Source organism: Priapulus caudatus, unplaced genomic scaffold (assembly GCF_000485595.1).
Source record: "Priapulus caudatus unplaced genomic scaffold, Priapulus_caudatus-5.0.1 Scaffold65, whole genome shotgun sequence".
Lineage (NCBI taxonomy): Eukaryota > Metazoa > Priapulida > Priapulimorpha > Priapulimorphida > Priapulidae > Priapulus > Priapulus caudatus.
In genome coordinates, this window is record NW_014577126.1 from 191,743 (window position 1) to 213,372 (window position 21,630).

Here is a 21,630-nt window from a genome sequence, read left to right on the forward strand (position 1 = left end):
AATTAGTATGTCTATGAGTATGAGTTTATGTTACTCGTACCATACACAAATGAAAAAATCGTAAAACATTGGATATACTGAAAAATTATGTCATTGTCACGGCCGGCGGCTTCCACATCATATTTCTATAGTTCTATTTCTAGCATTAAGTCTCATCGGATAACATTATTTTCAAAGCTTACATAGCATTGCATTTGTTCTAGCTAGTCTTACCTTAGATACAGGCCCGTAGCCAGCTTTCTATTTGGTGGGGGGGGGGAGGTTCGCAATGTTGGCAATTTGCTCGGCAGGGGCGTGTACAGGATTTGTACCAGGGGGGTCTAACCGTAACCCATAGTTGCGAGCACGCAAAGGGGGGTCTGGGGGGGGGGGTTACAGCCCTATAGACCGAAGGTCCGATAGACCGAAGGCCCGATAGACCAAAGGTTTATTCGAATACGCAGTGGCTACACGTCCGGAATCGGTCGCCTAGCCTCCAGGCTACGCAACCCTAACCCTAACCCTAACCCTAACCCTGACCCTGACCCTGACCCTAACCCTAACCCTTTGCAATATTCTTTTGTTGTTGTTATTCGTTTATCCTCCTACTTCACGAGGTCATGGTCACGAATGTAAAACCCTTTTGTATCATTAGCTACCGTGTTCCGTCATAGTAATTTGTTGTTGTAGTTTTTAAAAATTGGTAACAACGAGTGTATGTGGCTAAATTCTTGGATGGACTCAGACAGGAATCGTGGAGAGGGCCTGTTGATGGTGGCATCCATCTCTGGTGTAAGATTCCTGTTTTCCCCAGTAAGGGCTGGCTATGTCAATAGACCGATGGCTTGGGTTGGTGTTGGTCTTCACATACCCCAGTTCGATCGTGTCAGTCATCTTCTCCCTGCTAACCTTGAGTCGTGAGCAATGTAATAACTTGTGTTCCACGGCTTTCATTGGGCGAGGCCACAGGTCGCATAGGGGGACTATCACTTGCCCCGATCTTAAACATGTGGGCTTTCAGTTTGTGTGTCCAGTTAATCCTGTTCAGCTTGGTTTCTGTTCTGCGATTTGGTGAGGCTGCGAACGCTGCTTATGTTTTACCTTAGCTCCAGATGATGAAAGAGACCTGCCTGTAACAGAGCTGTCCCGATGAACTCTGCCATCGTTCTACAAGCTTTCTGATTCTCCCTTTGGCCTCGGGAGAAAGAAAGCGGAGAGTGGTCTCAGATATATCCATTTCTGCGGCCTCGAAGGCTTGCCGTTGCGCTGTCTGTGTCTCGCAAGTTCATTTGCAGCCGAGGCCTGCACTGTCCTGGCCCCAGCAAATGTCAATCTTGATGTTATTTGTGTATAGCTGCTTACTCTTTCTCTGGATGTTTGAGGTAAGTGTTTGTAAAAGGTTGTTTTGTTGGGGGGCCGTGCCGGTGAGAATGGCGCTTTGGCAGTCCGAGGAATTCTGAGTTTGAATATGTGTGGAGTGCAGAGTAGTTGATTGCGAAGTCCAATGCGAGGAATATTGCGTGCAGTTCTCCGTGATAGCTGCTGCTTTTACACGAGATAGCCTTTCGGATGGCGATGGCTTGGCTGTTGATGCCATTTGCGTAGATGATGGCTGCCGCCCCACAGGGTCCAGGATTCCCGAGTGCTGATCCGTCAGTGAAGGCGATTATGGTTTTTTCATCAGTCTCCTTCAGCTGTTCCTCCGTGATTTTCCTTGCCTTTACAGCTTGGGCGGTCGATCTGCTCTTGCTGTTACCGAGCGTGTACCATGAGTTATTAACCCTGGTAACCATCGTCGCGTTAAGCGTGCCCAAGCTGTATTGTGGTTCGTGTTCAACCCGGTCCAGTGAGAAGTTCCTGCATAGGGAGTTGACAGCCATTTTGATGTGGTGTAGGGTAGGGTACGGTGATCCATGAAGACTTTGTTGTCCAGGAGATGTAAGTACCTGCAGCGATTCGGTTTATCGGACCTTCGGTCATAGGGATGGGGCCCTCCCCAGAAATTTTTTAAAATTACACCGCCCTCAGATGCGTTTTCTGCGCGAGGCAAGGGGGGGTCCGGACTCCCTGGACCCCCCTGTACACGCCCCTGCTCGGGCGCGAAGCGACCAGGGCGAGGAGCCAAGGCGGGGGGAGGTGTGGGGGGGGGTGTTGCGACTGTCACGGCCTCCGCAAACGATCGGAGATTTGCAATTATTACACTAAAATGGAGCGACCTGAGGTGAAATTCGTGCAAATTTAAAAAAAAAAAATTTTTTTGCTTGGGGGGATGGGCTCGGTGGGGGTTCGTTCGAACCCCCCGAACCCCCCCTGGCTACGGGCCTGAGATACAATAATGTTCCCAAACCCAGGAGGATAGGGGGGGTCCCTATCCTCCTGGGTTTGGGTTACATTATTGTATCTAGTCTTACCTCTGGTTCGCGCGCACGTACGTAGGCCTAAACGCTTCTACAGTGCGCTTGCATGAAGACTTCCTCGCGCACACACGCTCACGCGTACTTGTAGGCCTAACATGTATGCGGTCTCGTATATCAAACTCGAACGTTCCAAACTAAAAACCCGCATAAGCTTAGCAACATGCTAATCAGCCATGAGGCAGATGCTGGGCAGGTGCGTTGATATATTTGGTCAGGATAACAACTGATTCTTACTACGACTACTAAACAAACTGCATAGACCGCACATTACTACCATCATGAGATCTCATTCACTCCTGCTACCAATCCTAAGTCAACCATGGATATCTCTCTATATATACAGTGTGTATTGTAGATATCAAGAGCGTATAAAGAAGGAACTTCATATCCTTCTTTATACGCTAGTGTAGATATCTATAATTATAGCTACCAGCCGACCACTATACCAGCATGATTTCTAGCACTAACCCAATTTATTCATGCGCATTCTGGTTCATGGCGTGGGTACCAGTAGAGTTGCAATACTCAAATGTGCGTGCTGCCCATGCGAGTACCATAATGGTGTGAATGGCTGCTGGAAAGTGGCAACAGGTGGGGAGTTTCGTGTGCAGTATCATTCAGAGTACGGGTAGATATCGCAGACGAGTACATTTTTACAGTTGTGTTACTGTTTGTCTGTTTATCTAACGACTAGGATCTTAGTAATAGTAGTGCGAAACATGTTTTCGGTGTGACAACGATTAAATGCTATTCTTGCCTGAAAATTGCTTTCACAATTTTCACATCCTTTGCTCTAATGTCTGGTGATATATTGTGGATTTCCAACTGTCAGTCTGGCTAAAATTTTCAGCCTGCTTGCAACAAGCTGTGACAGGAAATGCAAGCTAAATACAGTGGTTCAACTATCAGGAAGCACAGCCTGGAAATTCCGAGTGGTTTTCCTGTTGGGTGCATGTATCGTGTAGCAGGTGTGATCTGAAGTATCCTGTCTGAGTGGGCTGTCTGCGTGTTGAGTTGAGCCAGTGCATGAGGGCGGCATAGACTTCATCATTGAGTATGAATTACATTGGTGAGGAAATTTGTGTTTTATATATACTTGCATGTTTGTGTATGAGCTAGTGACAAATATATTAGAGATATAATTAAGTCCATGTAATTTATAATTGCATAGTAACATACATTAAACTCATAATTTTATTATCTGACACGTTGGGGAATGAGAGTCGGAGAGTACGTAGTACGGTACTATAATCGATATCATATAGATGTAGGTCAATCTATACAGTCTAGTGAAAAATGACATATGCATGTTCTTGCTGGGTTTTTAGCTCACCTTGACATCGTCAAGACGAGCTATTGCCATGGGTCGTCGTACGTCAGTCCGTCCGTCCGTCCGTCAACATTTGGCTACGGTCAACAATAACTCAGGAACCGTTTGACCCACGTGTTTGAAATTGGGTATAGTTGTTACTGCTAGGGGAGAGGTTTGAACGTCCTGTTTTTGAGCACGCCAGTCGACGTACTTTCAAGCCACGGCAATTTTTTGGCAAAAATGGAAATTGCCATTAGTCAGTTCAGGTTCAACGGATTTTGCTCATTTTTAGCTCATCTGACATAGTCAGATGCAGCTTGTAGAATCGCTTGATCGTCCGTCCGTCCGTGCGTCAACAGTTGGCACAATCTTAACCGCCTTCGACGTACCGGTCACGATATTCGGCGCTTGTTGGGGGGATCGTCAAAACGAGTTGGGATGTCCGAAGCTGGGGTCAAAGGTCAAAAGTCAAGAGTGTAAAAGAAGGGGGAACATTCACTCCTAACTTAAGGTATAGGGCAGGAAATGCAGAATTGGCGGCACAAATCTAAACGGCTCGACCTAGGCTCGTGATAGTCGGTGTATAGCATCATGGTAGGAAAGCCATCACTGGGCTGAAATTGGGGTCACAGGGTCAAAGGTCAATGGGCACAGGGCAGATTTTAGACATTTTCTGAGGAGCATGGGCTGACGAGCGCATTGAAAAACTTTTTGTTTCAGCGGTGACCGCTAGCATTTTTATGGCTTTATTGAAAAGACCATGAATGTCCCTTCTGCTGACAAGCGAAGAGTAAGTGTCGGATAACCCTTTGACCCTCAAGAGAGGGTTAAAACATGGATTTGTTGACTGTTAACAAAGGAGTGAACTGCTTTTGCTATTAGAGCCCCTCCCCCGCACCCTCCCCCTTCCCCACCCCTCCCCCGCCCCTTCCCCCACCCTCCCCCACACCTCCCCCCCCCCCTCCCGCCTACCCTCCATCTGCGATAGTGGGCGTGTCCTAACAATGATGTGTACGCAACTGCGTGTCTGCATTATCTGCGCCTAAAAATGTGGTACTACGCACGGACTGAAATTTTACGTTTATAATTGTAAGCAACAGACCTCAGATGAGCCCAGACGCTCTGCGCTCTTGTGGTATGTGAATGAATAAGGCTGGACCGCAAAACGTATTACAGGTTTGTTTTGATATTTAAAAGAAAATTATCGCAAGTTAGGTAGGTTTTTTGGCAATTATATAGCATTTATTAGACACCGCCAGATAACAGTCTGTGGTGTCACAACTTGCTGGTTCGTTTTACAAGATTTCATGACAATATCTTTAATGCAAAATTGGTATTTCCTCTTCCACCTTGCGCGTATAAAACTCTATATTAGAGTAAGTTTTACAAAACATGGTCGGGAACGGCAGCATAACCTATTTATTTGAACGCCATCGCTAAGAAACATCAAAGCGGGTATAGGCGGCCACTCGACCGTCCACAAAATTGTGATTCATTTGGTTTATAAATTACAATTGGCGAAATACAGATGGCAACCGTGTGCTACCGCCTAGAAAAACTCATACGAAGTAACCACTTCCATGCAACCAATTAACCTTTGAGAAAAGTTGTGTTATGGGCAGGGAAACACCATTGTCACGTGGTATATAGCAGCTACGTGGAATAAGCGTATCCTCTCAATCTTACACGTTACACATCGGGAGCTAGCTCGGCTGTTTTAGGCAGTGCCTAAATCTGAATATTATAAAAACGTTAAATGGCAATCATTTAGGTGTAACGCCATCACTCTACCTCATCTCAGACTTTCACATCTCAAACATTTATTTTCACATAAAAAATTACACAAAATTATCAAGAGTATATAATGGGAGTTCTCCCATATATAATTTTCGTTTCTATAATGTACGTCGATGGTTGCTCAATTTACAATTAAAACTGACTTCTTCTCACTCACTCATTTGTGTCCTTTTTTGTGGTGAGCTATAGTGTCATTACCTCTTTCATTATTTGAGGTATTGTATAGTTATGAGAGCGAAAAAGACTGTGATATGCCCGTAGAAATTTATATACATACATGTATAGATACAATAACATAATGCATCAAAAGAGTAGGTTATTTACTACTTGTGTTGGCCAAGTTACATTATTGTGTCTGGGTGTCATTATTTAATATTTACACATTGTTATGAATTTGGTCTAAAGTTTAGACTCACTCTCTAGATTAGTTTGCCCAGTTACATCAGGGCCGTAGCCTGCGGGGCAAGGGGGGCAGCTGCCCCCCCCCCCTAAATTTTGGAGTAAAATTAAAAAAATAAATTGATCTACTAAAAGAGAATTGTCGTAGTCCGAATGAAGGCTGTACATGTACTCAAAAGTGCCTCAAATACCATCTCCTGCGATCTAAATTTTCAAAATTTTATTTAATCCACCTGTTTAATTCTCACTCCCTCCTTGAAATCCTGGATCCGCGACTGCCCCCCCCCCCCTAGGAATTTGCTCAGCCTACGGCCCTGTACATTCGGCAACGGTAATTTACCGTAGGGTACTATTGAGTAGTGGGTAAACGAGAGTGAACAGACAGCTTAGCAGGATATTCCCCCGCGTTACATAAGTGATGCTGCCAGGGTCTATGTCTTCCTGGGTACTGCCGGAACGTACCCTGGTACTATCTAATATGCCAGACCGTACCTCGCCTACTCCACTAACGAGTCTAGGGAGTCACCTATGCCTACTCCCTAACCCTAACCCTAGCCCTAACCATATCAGATAGTTACCAGGGTACGTTCCGGTATACCGCACCGTACCCAGGGTACGTTCCGGCAGTACCCAGGGAGACATAGACCTTATCTGCATAAGTGATGTGTCCCAGAAAATCCGTTAATAACACGTAAATCCATAACGAGAATCACGTCTTTTCATTGACCTCCATTATATGAGTTAGGAGATAAGTTATTGAGCAAAAAATTATTGAGATAAAAGATGTAGTTGAAAAAACATGATTTCTATAGTTTGAGAATATGTGAGCATAATGTCATAATAAAAGTAGGAATGATGGATTCAGAATTGGAACTATAAGAGTTATATTTGGAGGTTACTGGTTAGATACAATAATGTAACCCAAACAAAGGGGTAGGGGTTTGGTAGGGTAGGGGTAGGGGTAGGTAATGTAACCTGTGTTTGGGTTACATTATTGTATCTAATTGGGAGGGGGCTCTTTTTCAGCCTGCTCTCTTTCATTATCTCTATCGTTGTCGGGTTTAGATGATTCAGGCTTTGACCTGAAAGCCAAAATTTATCTAAAGTTGGTTACTGTTTACATACGATCTTCTCTTTGTACAACTCACTGTAGCCGTTTCAGCTGAGGTCGTTGTAAACTGGTATTGATAAATTCCGTAGGAACGAATTTTCGTTTCGTATAGAAGATCTTCCGTTTTGGTCATATAATTTACAAATTAGGCATGGATGAATTTATGTAAACAGGGTTGCTGTAACGGGGGATGGAACTGTATATAGTCTTTGTCAAGTGCTGCATACGTATACCCTCTAATTGTGTGTGAATGAAATACAATATACGTGTAATTCGTGTCTTGATTGCCATTTTAGAATGAATGCAGGATGATGGTCAGTCTGGCACAACCGAGTGGCTACTTAGTGGTAACTTCGCCGAAGATAGAGAAACACCCAACGTGGAATCACAGGACTTGTTTTTAGTCGTGGATTCGTCCGTGAAACAGTTGCCGGGGTATAAGCAGCATATTGGCCTCTGAACGCTGGCTTCTTTTGTCGGTGAGGCACGACTTAAATTAAAATTGTGGTTGGTGTCTCGGCCGTGTAACAAGAGGGCTGTTGACGTGTTGTCCACGTAGCAAACGAAGTGAGAGTGCATTTGGTGGGGTCGCCTCTTGCAGGTGGCACTAGTGTTGGTGCAATGTACGAGGGTGTGGTGAGCATGCGCGGCGCGCTGCGTACGAGCACCTTCTTGCTGTCCGTGCTCAGCGCTGGCGAAGCGGTACTCATCCCATTCCTGCCACTCTTCTTTGGCTACCTCGGCTTCACAGCGCCACAGACCGGTGTGCTGCTTGCCGCAAGGGCACTGTGCGGCCTCATTGCCGTTGCCACCATCGCCGCTTGGGAGGCAGGGCGGGGCGGGCGTCACCACGGCAACGCACTCGTGCCGGCCACTATCTTCCTCACGGCGGTCGGCTTCTGTGTGCTGGGCCTGATCCCTCCACAAGACGTAGATGGTGCCGCTGCCTTCTGCGAAAACTCCAGGCCACTACTAGGTAGTGCTTCTCAAGATGGAGTGCTCATCTTGCACCAGGCTACTGGTGTGGCATTGAACAACAGCACCCAGCTAAAAGAGGAAACGGCTCATACAGACGAGATCAGCATCACATCTCCCGTTACTCTGAAGCAAGCTTTATCTGTGACTGTGAGCAATGATCTCAATAGTGACAAGGTAGTGTTAACTTCATCTGGTGTGTCTCAGTTAGCAACAGAGAGCCACCAGCATGCAACGGAACAGCAGAAGAGTGAGAATGCATATAAGGAGACTTCATTCGTAGGTGTAACAGGCTTTGAACCAGGTTTGCCGTCACATGCAGCACATGATACTGCTGAAAGCATAAATCAAAGCACAAAGCAACCCAAAGCCGAGACACTAGCTGCTGGAATAGCCATTCAAACGATTCCCAAACAAAGCTTTCCTCTGTCGGATGAAGTCACTAAAACGTTAAATGTGAACGACATTGTAACAACAGAGTGGATGGCAAGATCTACTGATTTTAGAACGACAGTAGAAGTCATACAAAAGTCAATGAAGAATGACATTGGAAGAGAATTTCTTTTAAAAACAGAAGCGGTTGGAGAAACAAAGGAAATGCAAGATACAAGTCCAAAGGCAGCTATGATGACGGAACCAGTAACCATCACATCAAAGTACACAGAACTGATTTCACCGGAAGATAAAATTCAGCAAGCCAAATTCCAGCAGTTAGGCAGCGCTTTAAATGTAGATACATTAGAAAAGACACCAGTGCCTACATTTTCAACTCTGGCACAAAACTACCATAGTGATGTTGTTACTGCATTGATGAAGATGCAGACTGAAAGATTAACAAGCACGTGGGGGAAAACGCCATTGGCTTTGCAGACTACAGCTCAGAGAACTGGAGAAAACCAATCATCAGCTGCAATTACAGTAGACAGAATCACATCCGTACCCATGGTTGCGACACGTGTACATGTAGTACACCCAGACGTTCCCATGACAACCAGCGGAACCACTTCGAGTCATAGTACCAAGAAGGTAGCTAGCACAACCCAGCCCCTCCCGACTGGCACAGTGGCAGTAGTGAGAGTCACCACGCAGGGGCAGGCTATGTCCACCCAGCAGGACGTGTCACAGCTTGATAGACTGACCCAAGCAGAACGGGGTGATTCTTTCACAGAGATACAGTCAGACGTTAGTAGAATTGGAGTGCCCAGTGCGACGAGCATTAGTATGAGCGATGCTGGGGATTCAGGGAACAGCGTTCCTTCAATCAGCATTCCTCCGGAAGAGGGAATGGCAACTACCCCACATCCACGTGTAATTCTAAAGCCTAACAAGAAGTGGCAGGAGTGGGACAGCAGCGACTGGAACTGGGATCTGTTAAGCAATGACGAAGACGAAGATGAAGACAACAATGATGATGGTGATGACAATGAGAACAATGAAAACAAAAGTGGTTTGAGCACCCGCTACAGTCCCACCGAACTTTCAGAGAGACAGAGCACATCACCAGCGGATCGCCGCCAGGGGAAGGTTAACACGCTGCCACCACCCATGGATATCTTTACCCGCCACAAGTATCACCACTCTGGAAATTCACGTGCAGAAGGAGAGAGCGACGGCCTGAACAAACACGGGTGGGACCTGTCCACGCCACTTAGTGTATCTGGTCAGGCTCGTTCCCGAGTAGATTCCGGGTGGGACACGACGACACCGCCGCCCCGATTGGGTCCGGAGCGGTCCCGGTACTGGTGGCGGGAGACGACGACGACAACACCGCCGCCCCGATTGGGTCCGGAGCTGTCCCGGTACTGGTGGCGGGAGACGACGACAACACTGCCGCCCCGATTGGGTCCGGAGCGGTCCCGGTACTGGTGGCGGAAAACGACGACGCCCCCAGCTAAGGAGAAGTCCCAACACTGGTGGCAGTCATCGAGCGGTGACAGCGACAGCCATCGTCAAATGGGTGGGCGCGTCGTGGACGCTTGGCGAAGCAGCGCCGTAGGGGACGGGGAGGAGCAAGATGGGCTGGAAGTGTCAGCCATCGACGCGTGGAACCACGATCAGCCTTCCGCGCCAACCCTGCAACCCTCGCATCGGTGGAGCGGCAGCAGCCGCAGCCAGTCGTTGAGGCAACAGGGGTCGGACATGCGGTCGAGGCATGGAGGGGAGGCAGGCGACTCAGACCATGGCTCGTGGAGGCAGCAGGGTGAGGAGATGTGGCCTGCGACGACCGCGTCCTCTGGCTGGTTCAGGGACAGGCGGTACAAGACTGGACGGAAGAAACGCGACGCGGCTGAGGTTAGCATCGTTGCTAGCGGCGACCCGAAGACAAGTAATGCGGTCGCAGATGCTGCGATGGTGGCTCCGCGTCACGAGTTTGTCGAGCGTCTGGCCGGGGGTCACGTGGACGTACTCGTGGTGACGGCGCACGAGTTCGTCACTCGATGGAGCTTCATCGCCGCACTACTGTCACTCGGCTTTGGCTCGCTCTTCCTCGCTCCTGTCCGAGGCATCCTCAAAGAGAGCCTCTACCGTCACCTCGACGATAGAGACTGCGTTGAACAGTACCGTGCACACCGTGTCTGGTCACTCGTTGCCGCGGCGATGGCTGTCGTCGGCATCTGCTTCCTTGTTGACGAGCTGCCGTGCGTAATCGTTTCCGTGACAACCGGCGTCGGCCGCATCCTCGCCCATTTCTTTGCCTTCTTCCTTCTGCTCGGCGTCGCCTTTGTTGCGGCTCTGTTCGGCGGCGCCCCCTGGCGAGAGTCGGCGCGGCGGGCGGGCAGTGATGCGCTGCGGCGGGTCGCTACAGCGGTGGTGGCGGACGGACGCAGCATCGCAGCGCTGGCTGCTGCCGCCACGGCGGGCTGCGTGGAGAGCGCGCTGCAGGCGTTCGTCTTCTGGCGCATGCGCGAGCTCGGCGGCACCGAGACGAGTATGGGCGCTGTCGTCGCGGCGATGCTGCTTGCGCAGTCACCCGCACTGTGTGTGGTGCGGCCGTTCGCGTGCGGTGTGCGCGGCGTGCGCGCGCTCGCGTTCGCTGTGGCGTGCCTCGGGGTCAAGGCTGCGTACCTCGCGACGCTGCGGACGCCATGGGCAGCGGTCGCTGCAGAGCTGGCGTGGGTGCCCGCATCGACGCTGTGGGTCGTCCTCGAGGAATTCGCCGATGAGGCGAAGATGTCTGGACTAAAGATAAAGGTGTGTGTGTGTGTGTGTGTGTGCGGGCAGGTGAACGTGCGTGAAGCGTGCATCCGTCCGTGGTTTGTGTGTATGAGTGCAGGTGCTTGCGCGTCTTTGAGCACATAAGCAAGTGTCTGTGTGTGCGTGTGTGTTTATGTGCGTGCGCGTAGGTGTGTGCGCGCGGCGTGTGTGTGTGCGTGTGTCTGTTTGTGCACGGACACGTATGTGTGCGTTCATGCATGCGTGGGTGTGTGTGTGACTGAAAGCGTGCGTGGCATGCGGGTGTGTATGCGTGCGTGAGTACATAGCTGTATGGACATGTGCGTTTGACATGCGCGCCTGTATGCATGTGTTCGTGTATACGTCATGCGTGTTAATGTGCGCGGGTATGTGTCTGAGACTGCGTGTGTGTAATCAATCGTAGAGTTAGAGAGCTATTTGCTTTTAGAGTAAGTGTTGCTGAACGATTGGGATATTATTTTAAGCCTAACAAAAAGACGTTTGTTTTCGCTAACCCGACTGAGTCCATTTTAAACCGTCCTGTCGAAACTTATTGTGATCGGCAAAAAAAAAATTATTAACAAATAAAAAAATCCCAACGTGATATCGATCGGTGAATGCATTGATTTGACTTTGAAGTCATTATATGGGCTGTTATAAGTATAAAACAAGTATCGTTAGAATACAAAAAAATATATGATAAAAAAGTTTTGCCTGCCTACCGTGTCCAATTTTTTTCAGCTCGTTAGTGGAAACAAACGTCTTTTTTAGGCCTAAGTTATTTAGCTAGTGTTAGAACATTTTCTATACGTAGAATTCTGGTCAAGTAGTAGCAGTAGCAGTAGCAGCAGCAGTAGCAGTGCTGTAGCAGCAGCAGCAGTAGCGGTAGCGGTAGCTGTAGAAGTAGCAGTAGCGAGCTACCTCAGCCTTATTGGATCTCTTTTTCTTCAAGTCTTAGTCCTGTGGCACATGTTTACTCCAGTATGGTGGCCTAGGACTGCCATAAGGAAAATTAAAAAAAAAAAAAAAATAAGAATAAATAAAATGAAAATGAAAATGAAAAAAAATGAAAATGAAAATGAAATGAAAATGGAAAAAAAAATGAAAATGTAAACAAAATTGAAATGTTTTTCACAGTGGCCTATCCGCTGCCATACGACTGGTACGCCGGTCACCTCTGCGCTTAGTTCTCGATGGGTATCGAGGTGGAGTGAGTACCAGTCTATGGCAGCGATAGCCACTGTGAAAAACATTTCAATTTTGTTTTAATTTGTTTTCATTATCATTTCATTTTCACAGTGGCCTATCGCTGCCATAGCCCACAATGCACTTCGTGCTAAGCTGGTGGAGAAGGAGGAAGGGGAGAAGGGAGAAGGTGGTGGAGAAGGAGGAAGGGAGAAGCTGGTGGAGAAGAAGGAAGGGGAGAACGGAGAAGGTGGTAGAGAAGGAGGAGGGGAGAAGGGAGAAGGTGGTGGAGAAGGAGGAGGGGGAGAAGGGAGAAGGTGGTGGAGGAGAGAGAGAAGCTGGTGGGAAAATGAGGAGGGGAGAAGCTGGTGGAGAAGGAGGAAGGAGAGAAGGAGGGGGAGAAGGGAGCTGGTGGAGGAGGAGAGGGAGAAGGGAGAAGGGGATAAGGAAGGGAAGAAGGGAGCTGGTGGAGGAGGAGGGGAGAAGGGAGAAGGTGTGAGAGGGGGAGAAGCTGGTGGAGAAGGAGGAAGGGGAGAAGGGAGAAGGAGGAGGGGAGAAGCTGGTGGAGAAGAAGGAGGGGGAGAAGGAGGAAGGGAGAAGGAGGGGGAGAAGGGAGCTGGTGGAGGAGGAGGAGAGAAAAGAGAAGCTGGTGGAGAAGGAGAAGGGGGAGAAGCTGGTCGAAGCTTCCTCCTTCTCTACCAGCTTCTCCCCCTCCTCCTTCTCCACCAGTTTCTCCTCCTTCTTCACCAGCTTCTCCCTTCTCCCCCTCTTCCTTCTCCACCAGTTTCTCCCCTTCATTCTCCCTTTCCTCCTTCTCCACCAGCTTCTCCCCCTCCTTCTCCACCAGCTTCTCCCCTCCTCCTTCTCCACCAGCTTCCTCCCCTCCTCCACCACCTTCATCCTTCTCCCCCTCCTCCTCCACCAGCTTCTCCCCTCTTACCTCCACCACCTTTCTCCTTCTCCCCTCCTCCTTCTCCGTCCAGCTTTCTCCGCCTCCTCCTTCTCCACCACCTTCTCCCTTCTCCCTCCTTCTCTACACCTTCTCCTTCTCCCCTTCCTCTTCTCCACCAGCTTCTCTTCCTCCTTCTCCACCACCTTCTCCTTCTCGCCTTCCTCCTTCTCCCCAGCTTCTCCGCCCACCTCCTTTCCACCAGCTTCTCTCTTCTCCCCTTCCTCATTCTCCACCAGCTTTCTCCCCCTCCTCCTATCTCTGCAGCTTCTCCCTCGTTCTTCTCCACCACTTCTCCTCACCCTTCTCCTTCTCCACCAGCTTCTCCCCTCCTCACCACCTTCTCTCCTTTCTCCCCCTCCTCCACCAGCTCCCTTCTCCCCCTCTTATCCTTCTCCTTCTCCCCTTCCTCTCCCCAGATCGCTTCTCCCTCCTCCTCTCCTTCCTCTTCGCCACCAGCTTCTCCCTCCTTCTTTTCCACCAGCTTCTCTCCTCCCATTTCCCTCTCCTTCCCCTCCTCTGCCACCCACTTCTCCCCCTCCTTCCCACCACCTTCTCCCTTCTCCCTCCTCCTTCTCTACACATTCTCGTTCTCCCTTCCTCCTCCACAGCTTCTCCTCCTCCTTCTCCACCACCTTCTCCCTTCTCCCCTTCCTCCTCTCCACCAGCTTAGCACGAAGTGGCATTGTGGCTATGGCAGCGATAGGCCACTGTGAAAATGAAATGAAAATGAAAACAAATTAAAACAAAATTGAAATGTTTTTCACAGTGGCCTATCGCTGCCATAGACTGTACTCACTCCCCTCGATACCATCGAGTAACTAAGCCGAGAGGTGAAGACGCGGTACCCGTCTATGAAAGCGATAGGCCACTGTGAAAACAATTTCAATTTTGTTAACATTTTTTTTCCATTTTCATTTCATTTTCTTTTTTCATTTTGCCTTTCATTTTCATTTTCATTTTTTTTCATTTTCATTTTATTATTTTTATTTTATTTTATTTTTTCATTTTCCTTATGGCAGTCCTAGGCCACATACTCCAGTGTGACACAAAAAGAAGTAGATTAGTAGAAAAGCAAGAAATTAAAAAATAATGTAAATAAATCAAACAGAATGAACAACGTGTAATGACCTGCGAACACTGATCTCTATATATACTAACTTGGATAGTGGTGACCAATCCACCACGTTCGGTGAGAAAGTGAAGTCCCGTGCCACTAGATCATCTCAAAAGCTCACTGGTGTGCACCCCATAGCATTTTAAATTGAATGCGCAAGGTCAAAGTGTCAAAGTGTGTCATGAAGGGGGAATTTTCTCCCTTAACTTAAAGGCTCACAATGCGCATCCAACGTAATTTCTCCAGTACTAGACTACAAATACTTCGTGTCATGCATAATCACACTACCTTATGACAAAATAAACTCTAGTTGCTCCCATTTCACTGCGGCGTTTGCTCAAAACCCACAAGAAAGAGGTGAGAAAACTGGCATTTCGGCGCAAACGCCGACTGTTTCCAAACAAAATAGCCTCGAATGGTGACGTGACGTAACATGTTTTTATCTTTGCTGCGCCCGCACCGCTGTACGCGCACCCGCTGCACGGTTGCTTGGAGATTGGGGAAAACTGTCAACAAATCGGAGAATTTCAACAACATTGGAGGTATTTTCAAATACCTTTTATAAGACAACGCGCAGTGAAATGGGAGGAACTAGAGTTATTTTGCCATAAGGTAGTATGATTATGCATGAGACGAAGTATTTGCCTAGTCTAGTACTGGAGAAATTAGCGTTTGGATGCGCATTGTGAGCCTTTAAGGCAGGGGTGGGCAAACTTTTCAAAGCGAGGGCCGCATCAGTGGGCCATGAAAAGTCAAGGGGCCGCACCTTTTAAAAATGCGGGGGGGGGGTGCGCTCTAAGATAATACGTGCGTTTCGCCTCAAGGGCAACATTCTGGACCATAATGAGCTGAAATGGCGTTGCAGAGCGAACCAGAGACAATAGAACACTAATCTGTATGACACTGAAAAAAGTCAGCCTCGTTCAAACACAAACATGTTGACTTTCACAAAAATTTTATTGATTAAAAAAATAAAATATTTTATGTTATTTTTATTTTTTATTTTTTATTTTTTTATTTGCTGCAGGCCTTCCGCGGCCGCACAGAACCCCGTAGAGGGCCGCATGCGGCCCGCGGGCCGCAGTTTGCCACCCCTGCTTTAAGGTATAGGAGGAAATACGGAATTGCGGCACAAATCTCAACGGCTTGACCTACGCTCTTAATATTCTATGTATAGTGTGATGTGGAGGAAACCCATCACCAGCGCGAAATTGTAGGTCACAGGTCAAAGGGCAGTGGGGTTATCAGACATTTCTGAGGACAGTGCAAAACTTTTTTGTTTCAGCGCTGACCTACCATTTTTTATCACTTTATTGAAAGGACCATGAAATGTGCTTTCGGCTGACGTGCGAAGAGTAAGTTCTGATAACTTTTTGACCCCTCAGAGAGGAGGGGTACACGGATTTGTGACTGTTAACAAAAGGCTGAACTGGCTTTTGCTATTAGAGCCCCTCCACCCTCCCCACCTCCCCCTCCCCTCACCGCCTCTCCACCACCACTAGCTCGCGCTCGGAGCGCATATCCATGATAACATGTTAATATAGTAAAGTCATTAAAGTTACACAAGTGTATCTTTATTACTGTACTACGGTATAGCAAAGGCTATCATAGATTTTAGATCTGTATTAGTAGTATCCTAGATATATGCTGCTGAGCGCGAACGCGTGGCGGAGGGCGACTTGATTCGGTTTGCCAGTGAGTTTATCAGAAGAATACCCGGGCTACAGTACACGTCAGTTGAGCGCTGTCGCTCTGCGGCACTTGTTTGGCTAATTGTGTGGAAATTTTTTAGCTAGACCAAATGTTCCCTAGCCAAATGTATGTCGTCTTGCACTTATGCCTTCACACTCACATTTGGCGGGTTGTGTATACCACATGCATATGCCGTGGTATACAGTACTGTACTTACACTAATATGTGCCTATTCTACTATTTTCTCTCTCTCTCTCTCTCTTCTTCTCTCTCTCTCTTCGCTCTCTCTCTCTCTCTCTCTCTCTCTTCTCTCTCTCCTACTCTCTTCGCTCTCTTCTCTCTCTCTCGTCCTCTCTCATCTTTCTCTCTCTCTCTCTCTCTCTTCTCTCTCTCTCTCTCTCTCTCTTCTTTATCTTCTCTCTCTTTCTCTCTCTCTCTTTCTCTCATTCTCTCTCGTTCTCGCTCTTTCTCTCTCTCTCTTTCTCTATCCCCCCTCCTGCCCTCCCTCCCGTCTTGGCTCATTCTACTACATTATACTACTTCTGGGAGTGGTATCTTGGCGTTACGGTGACATCCGGTGGCCGCTAAGACATCCTGTCAGTATATATAGAGATCAGTGGCTATGACAGATGTAAACAATATAGTTGATTACGTCTGACGGCGGTAGCGCCACCGGTGGCCAAGCGGCAGTGATGCAAACTAACGAAGACCACATTCATATCATTGTCCCGAACCAATGAAGCTGTCAGGCCAGCGGATGCTGGATTAGCAAGGTCCAATCTGTAGAAGTAGCAGTAGTAGTAGCAGTAGAAGTAGCAGTAGAAGTAGCAGTGGCTGCGGCTGCCGTATTACTAGTCTCATGTAAAAAATAATAGGCTTTGCAAAATAATCTTACATCAGAGTGAGGTTAAAATGACCAGTGATGATGTGCGTGAGCAGTGAGTAATGGATTGCATATTATATTGTTTGGCTGCAGGTGTTGCTGGTATACCAGGCTGTTTACTGGGGCGTGGGAGGTGCTATCGGCAGCGGGGTCGCTGGATTGATGTACGACTACTTAGGGTGGAGCACCCTTTGTGGAGCCATGTCCGCTGTGGCTTTCACAGCTGCAGCTATACTGTTGATATTGGATAGGTGAGGCCGTGATGCACATGTATTTACATACATCACACATACACATGAGTTCATTACATCATACATACTCTTGTAAGAATATGAAAATGGATGCATTAAGGGCACGAACTATAGAACTTATTTTAAACATAAAATTACAGAGTAGAGCATTCATCGAACATATATTGACAGGGAACGTGTAAAAAGTAGCAATCAAATGGTGAAGGGGGTGATGACTGATGATTAATGGTGATTGTTAATTGGGCCCATATGCATTACAGGAAGTCTTCAGGTTACAGGCATATAGTTTGCAACAAACTTTTTTTGTCAGACATTTGTCCAGAAACTCATCTAGTTTGTGATGCATGGTTTGGTGTATAAGTGCAGGTCACGCAGTTCGTAAAAATTAATGCAGCATTGTTCGTTTAGAATCCTAATGTTCACAAGTTGCTTGTATTTCTGGAACATAAATGTTAGCAACTTCCTGTGCTAACAGCATACAGTTACCTCACTTCTCCCTCCTTGCAGGTACCTTCCTACGCGTAGAAAGCCAGACTATGCAGCGCTGTTGCTAGGATATGAGAGCGGTGACGAGGAGGTGAGGCAGGACGGCGACGGAGCCGCCATCGACTGGCTGAAGGCGGCGCTGCACGACGAAGACATCGACAACAAGCGCAAGCTCGAGTCGGCGTTCAAGGTCGTGCCAGCAATATAGTTGAGATGGAGATCGAATACGCATGGCCCGTGATGGAAGGGGTGGCTCGATAGAGTGAATACATCAAGGAACTCTGAAGAAAAAGTGCCTACAGTTAATTGACCACCTGCATTGGATGATGTGGCTAGGTCAGTCAGGTTATGCCAGTTTATACGTTTGTCATTGTCTCACGCAAAATTGTCGACTTTGCAGCACTTACTAAACAAAGTTTTTAGAATGCTCCCATTGAAATGTTGATTGGCTAGATTTACTAATAATAGCTTCAGGCAGATTAGTGAATTGGTGGACATGAAAAACGGCGTACACCAGGAAATCTGCACTACATATCTGATATGTAAATGAATTCCTACTTATGGCCAATAGTCGTTTAAGTTGAACTCTGGGCAACATATGAATGTGATTAAATGCTGTGAATAGAGATTTCCAGCAATGCCAAAGTGGTTTATTCGGTTGATTAGCACAAACACTATTAGTTTGGCTGTATTGATTGCTAGCATCATAAACCTATGTATATTGAGTCCTAACCTACTAGTCTTGAAGCCATTTCCATGGATTTACAAATCATTCCTCAATGATATCACGATAAACTGGCAGTTGTTGTGGCAATGCATGTATTATTTGTGGAGTTTAAATTAACTTATTGTGTTTATACAGCAGAATATGTGATACGGTGTTATATTATTTATTTAATATGCCGGAATACTATGCTATCTTCGTTTATGTTGAGATTTACCGTATGATTATAATGAACGTAGCGTAAAGAAATACGTGTATGACATAAATTAGCATAATAGATGAAATCTGTTCAATTAAAACTATAAATTTCGTATATATGCATTTATGTGGCTCGTTAATAAATGGTTATGGGTTTTCAATGCTTTGAAATTGTTTCTGAATGATTGCACTGATAACTAATAGTATGTGCAAAGGGTCAACAGCTGGACAGGATCTACTGATAAAAATACAGAAGGCTAAGAAAATCTAATCGTTCTTCCTGTCATGTTTCTGAAATTACACCTAGCCTAAATGCAAGCGTAAAACGTAGACATCCCAAATATAGGGAACCAACACCGTTTAACTGATCAGATTTACCAGTTGAATGAGGAGGTGAACCCCCATCCTGCCATACCTCCCCTAAATAAACGCACATACCACAGCACCACTAACATCGCCACCAGCACCACCACCACCAGCACCACAACCACCACCACCACCAAGATCACCACTAGCACCATCACCACCACCCCCGTCATCGTCATAATCACCAACACCAGCAGCACCATCACGACCAAGATCACCACTAGCACCATCACCACCACCCCCGTCATCGTCATAATCACCAACACCAGCAGCACCATCACGACCAAGATCACCACTAGCACCATCACCACCACCCCCGTCATCGTCATAATCACCAACACCATCACCACCACCCCTGTCATCGTCATAATCACCAACACCACCAACACCATCACCAACAACACCATCACCAACAACACCATCACCACCAACACCACCAACACCATCACCATCACCACCAACACCACCAACACTACCATCACCACCAACACCAACACCATCACCAACCCCATCACGACCACCACCAATGCCACTGCCAACGCCATCACCACCACCAACACCAACACCACCGCCAACACCATCGTCACCACCAACACCGCCATCACCACCTCCAACACCATCACTACCGCCAACACCATCACCACCGCCAACACCAACACCACCATCATCATCATCACCACCATCGCCACCACCGCCATCCCCATCATCACCACCGCCATCACCAACACCACCACCATCCTCATCATCACCACCACCACCATCATCATCACCACCATCATCACCACCACCATCACCATCATCACCACCACCACCCGGCATCTGGAATGTATCAGTGGTATCTAGTGTACTCTCTTGTTATTGCAGTGAAATTTGTAATACAACAATAAATAATACACAAACAAATGCTTGTCAATAGACACCATTATGAATTAATGATTCTTACATTATACAGTGGTTGCCGCTTTATCGCGACAGGTCAGGGACAACGGAAATTTACCGAATGCGCGGTGTACACATAACGTGATTAAAGACACTTCGTTTACGCGATGTGCTCGTTTATTCGCGCCCCAATAACGCGGGGACCACGGTATGTTCTATAATTTTTATGATAACAGACATTCTTGAATATGCAAAGGAACACATCCGCCAATTAGTAGCTACTTTCGTGGATAGCAGTGTGGTTTTTAGAGTATATATGGGCAGCGGGCTCATTACTGATGTCAGTGGATGACACTGCAGTTGCTGTCTTTCTGTTTTATTACGAGTGTGATGTCATGTAAGTGTGCATGCCCACGCTCATAGTTCACGCAAACGGAGTTTTTATCCATCCCGTGAAAATTCGAGATCACTTCCTGTGGATGTAAGCAAATAATCTGTTAGAGCCACAGACTAGCTCAAGGTCGGTGATAAGATAGAGCGCGCCTATATATATATAAGGGCCGGGCCGGCGACACGCAATCGACATCAGCTCTCTGCCGAATGCGTATGCGAGCAGAGTGAGTGTGTGTGCATGTGTCTACATTACTGACCGACAAATCTATCATTTCTTCGGATATACACGGAAAATTACTCTTCGATAATTCACGGTACGCAATTACGGGAGTTTGTGAAGACTGCATTAAAGCGAAGCCTGTTAGGACATAACACACGGGCCGATCCCGCGATAGTTTGTGTACCTATAATGTACTTTTGATACAGTGCGCCCGCGTACACAACCGAGAATGGTCAAGCTTACTAACCGCTACGTTGCCGTCATTCTTCTCTTCAACGCTCTATATGGCATCTGCCGAGCCGAGCACGGCCGATGCTTTGTAACGGAAGAGGCGCCGCCTAGTGGCAGATTCCGGCGGCACGTGCGTCACGTTGCTACGTCGCTATACAGCGAGGGTGATGCCATCGTTGATATCGGTGCCGAGAACTTCGCCGAGTCCGTGTACGGCAGCGAGGCAGTCTGGGTGGTGGAGTTCTACCTATCATGGTGCGGCCACTGCCAGGAGTTCGCCCTCGTGTGGATGGCTGTCGGAGATAACTTATCTGGTAGGTGGCGCTCGCAATCCACGCAGCGGCTGATCATTGATTTAATCCCTATTCCGACAACCAGGCAGAAGTAGTAGCTAGCTCGAGTAACTATAGCCCGCGGACGGTTGCCGCTGGCAATAGGCAAAACGGCAACCGGTTGAGCGGCAACCGTACGCGTATGGTTGGCCACGGTGGCCAAAAATCAAGAATACATTACTACATATTTATGGTCACCATAAATCATATTTATGGTCACCATAAATCATATTTATGGTCACCATAAATCGACCAATGGGAAGCGAGGATTATATGCCCGGATATAATCGAAGCCAATCAAATCAAAGGAATTATGTCCACCATAAATAACTTCCGTCCCCGTTTTGACCGTCTAGACGCATTTTTGTCCACCGTGGCCAACCATGGTTGGCCACGGTGGACAAAAATCAAGAATACATGACTACATATTTATGGTCACCATAAATCGACCAATGGGAAGCGAGGATTATATGCCCGCATATAATCGAAGCCAATCAAATCAAAGGAATTATGTCCACCATAAATAACTTCCGTCCCCGTTTTGACCGTCTAGACGCATT

The 21,630-nt window shown here is 47.4% G+C and overlaps 1 protein-coding gene across 1 annotated transcript; it reads left to right on the plus strand.

The window, feature by feature from the left end:
* Positions 1-2,400: 2,400 nt before the first annotated feature.
* On the plus strand, positions 2,401-18,920 carry LOC106821242. The gene is made up of 4 exons (XM_014825958.1): positions 2,401-3,465; positions 7,312-11,182; positions 17,084-17,241; positions 17,749-18,920. The coding sequence occupies exons 2-4, from the start codon at positions 7,637-7,639 to the stop codon at positions 17,933-17,935; spliced, it is 3,891 nt and encodes a 1,296-aa protein (XP_014681444.1). The 5' UTR covers positions 2,401-3,465; positions 7,312-7,636; the 3' UTR covers positions 17,936-18,920.
* The last annotated feature ends 2,710 nt before the right edge of the window (positions 18,921-21,630 follow it).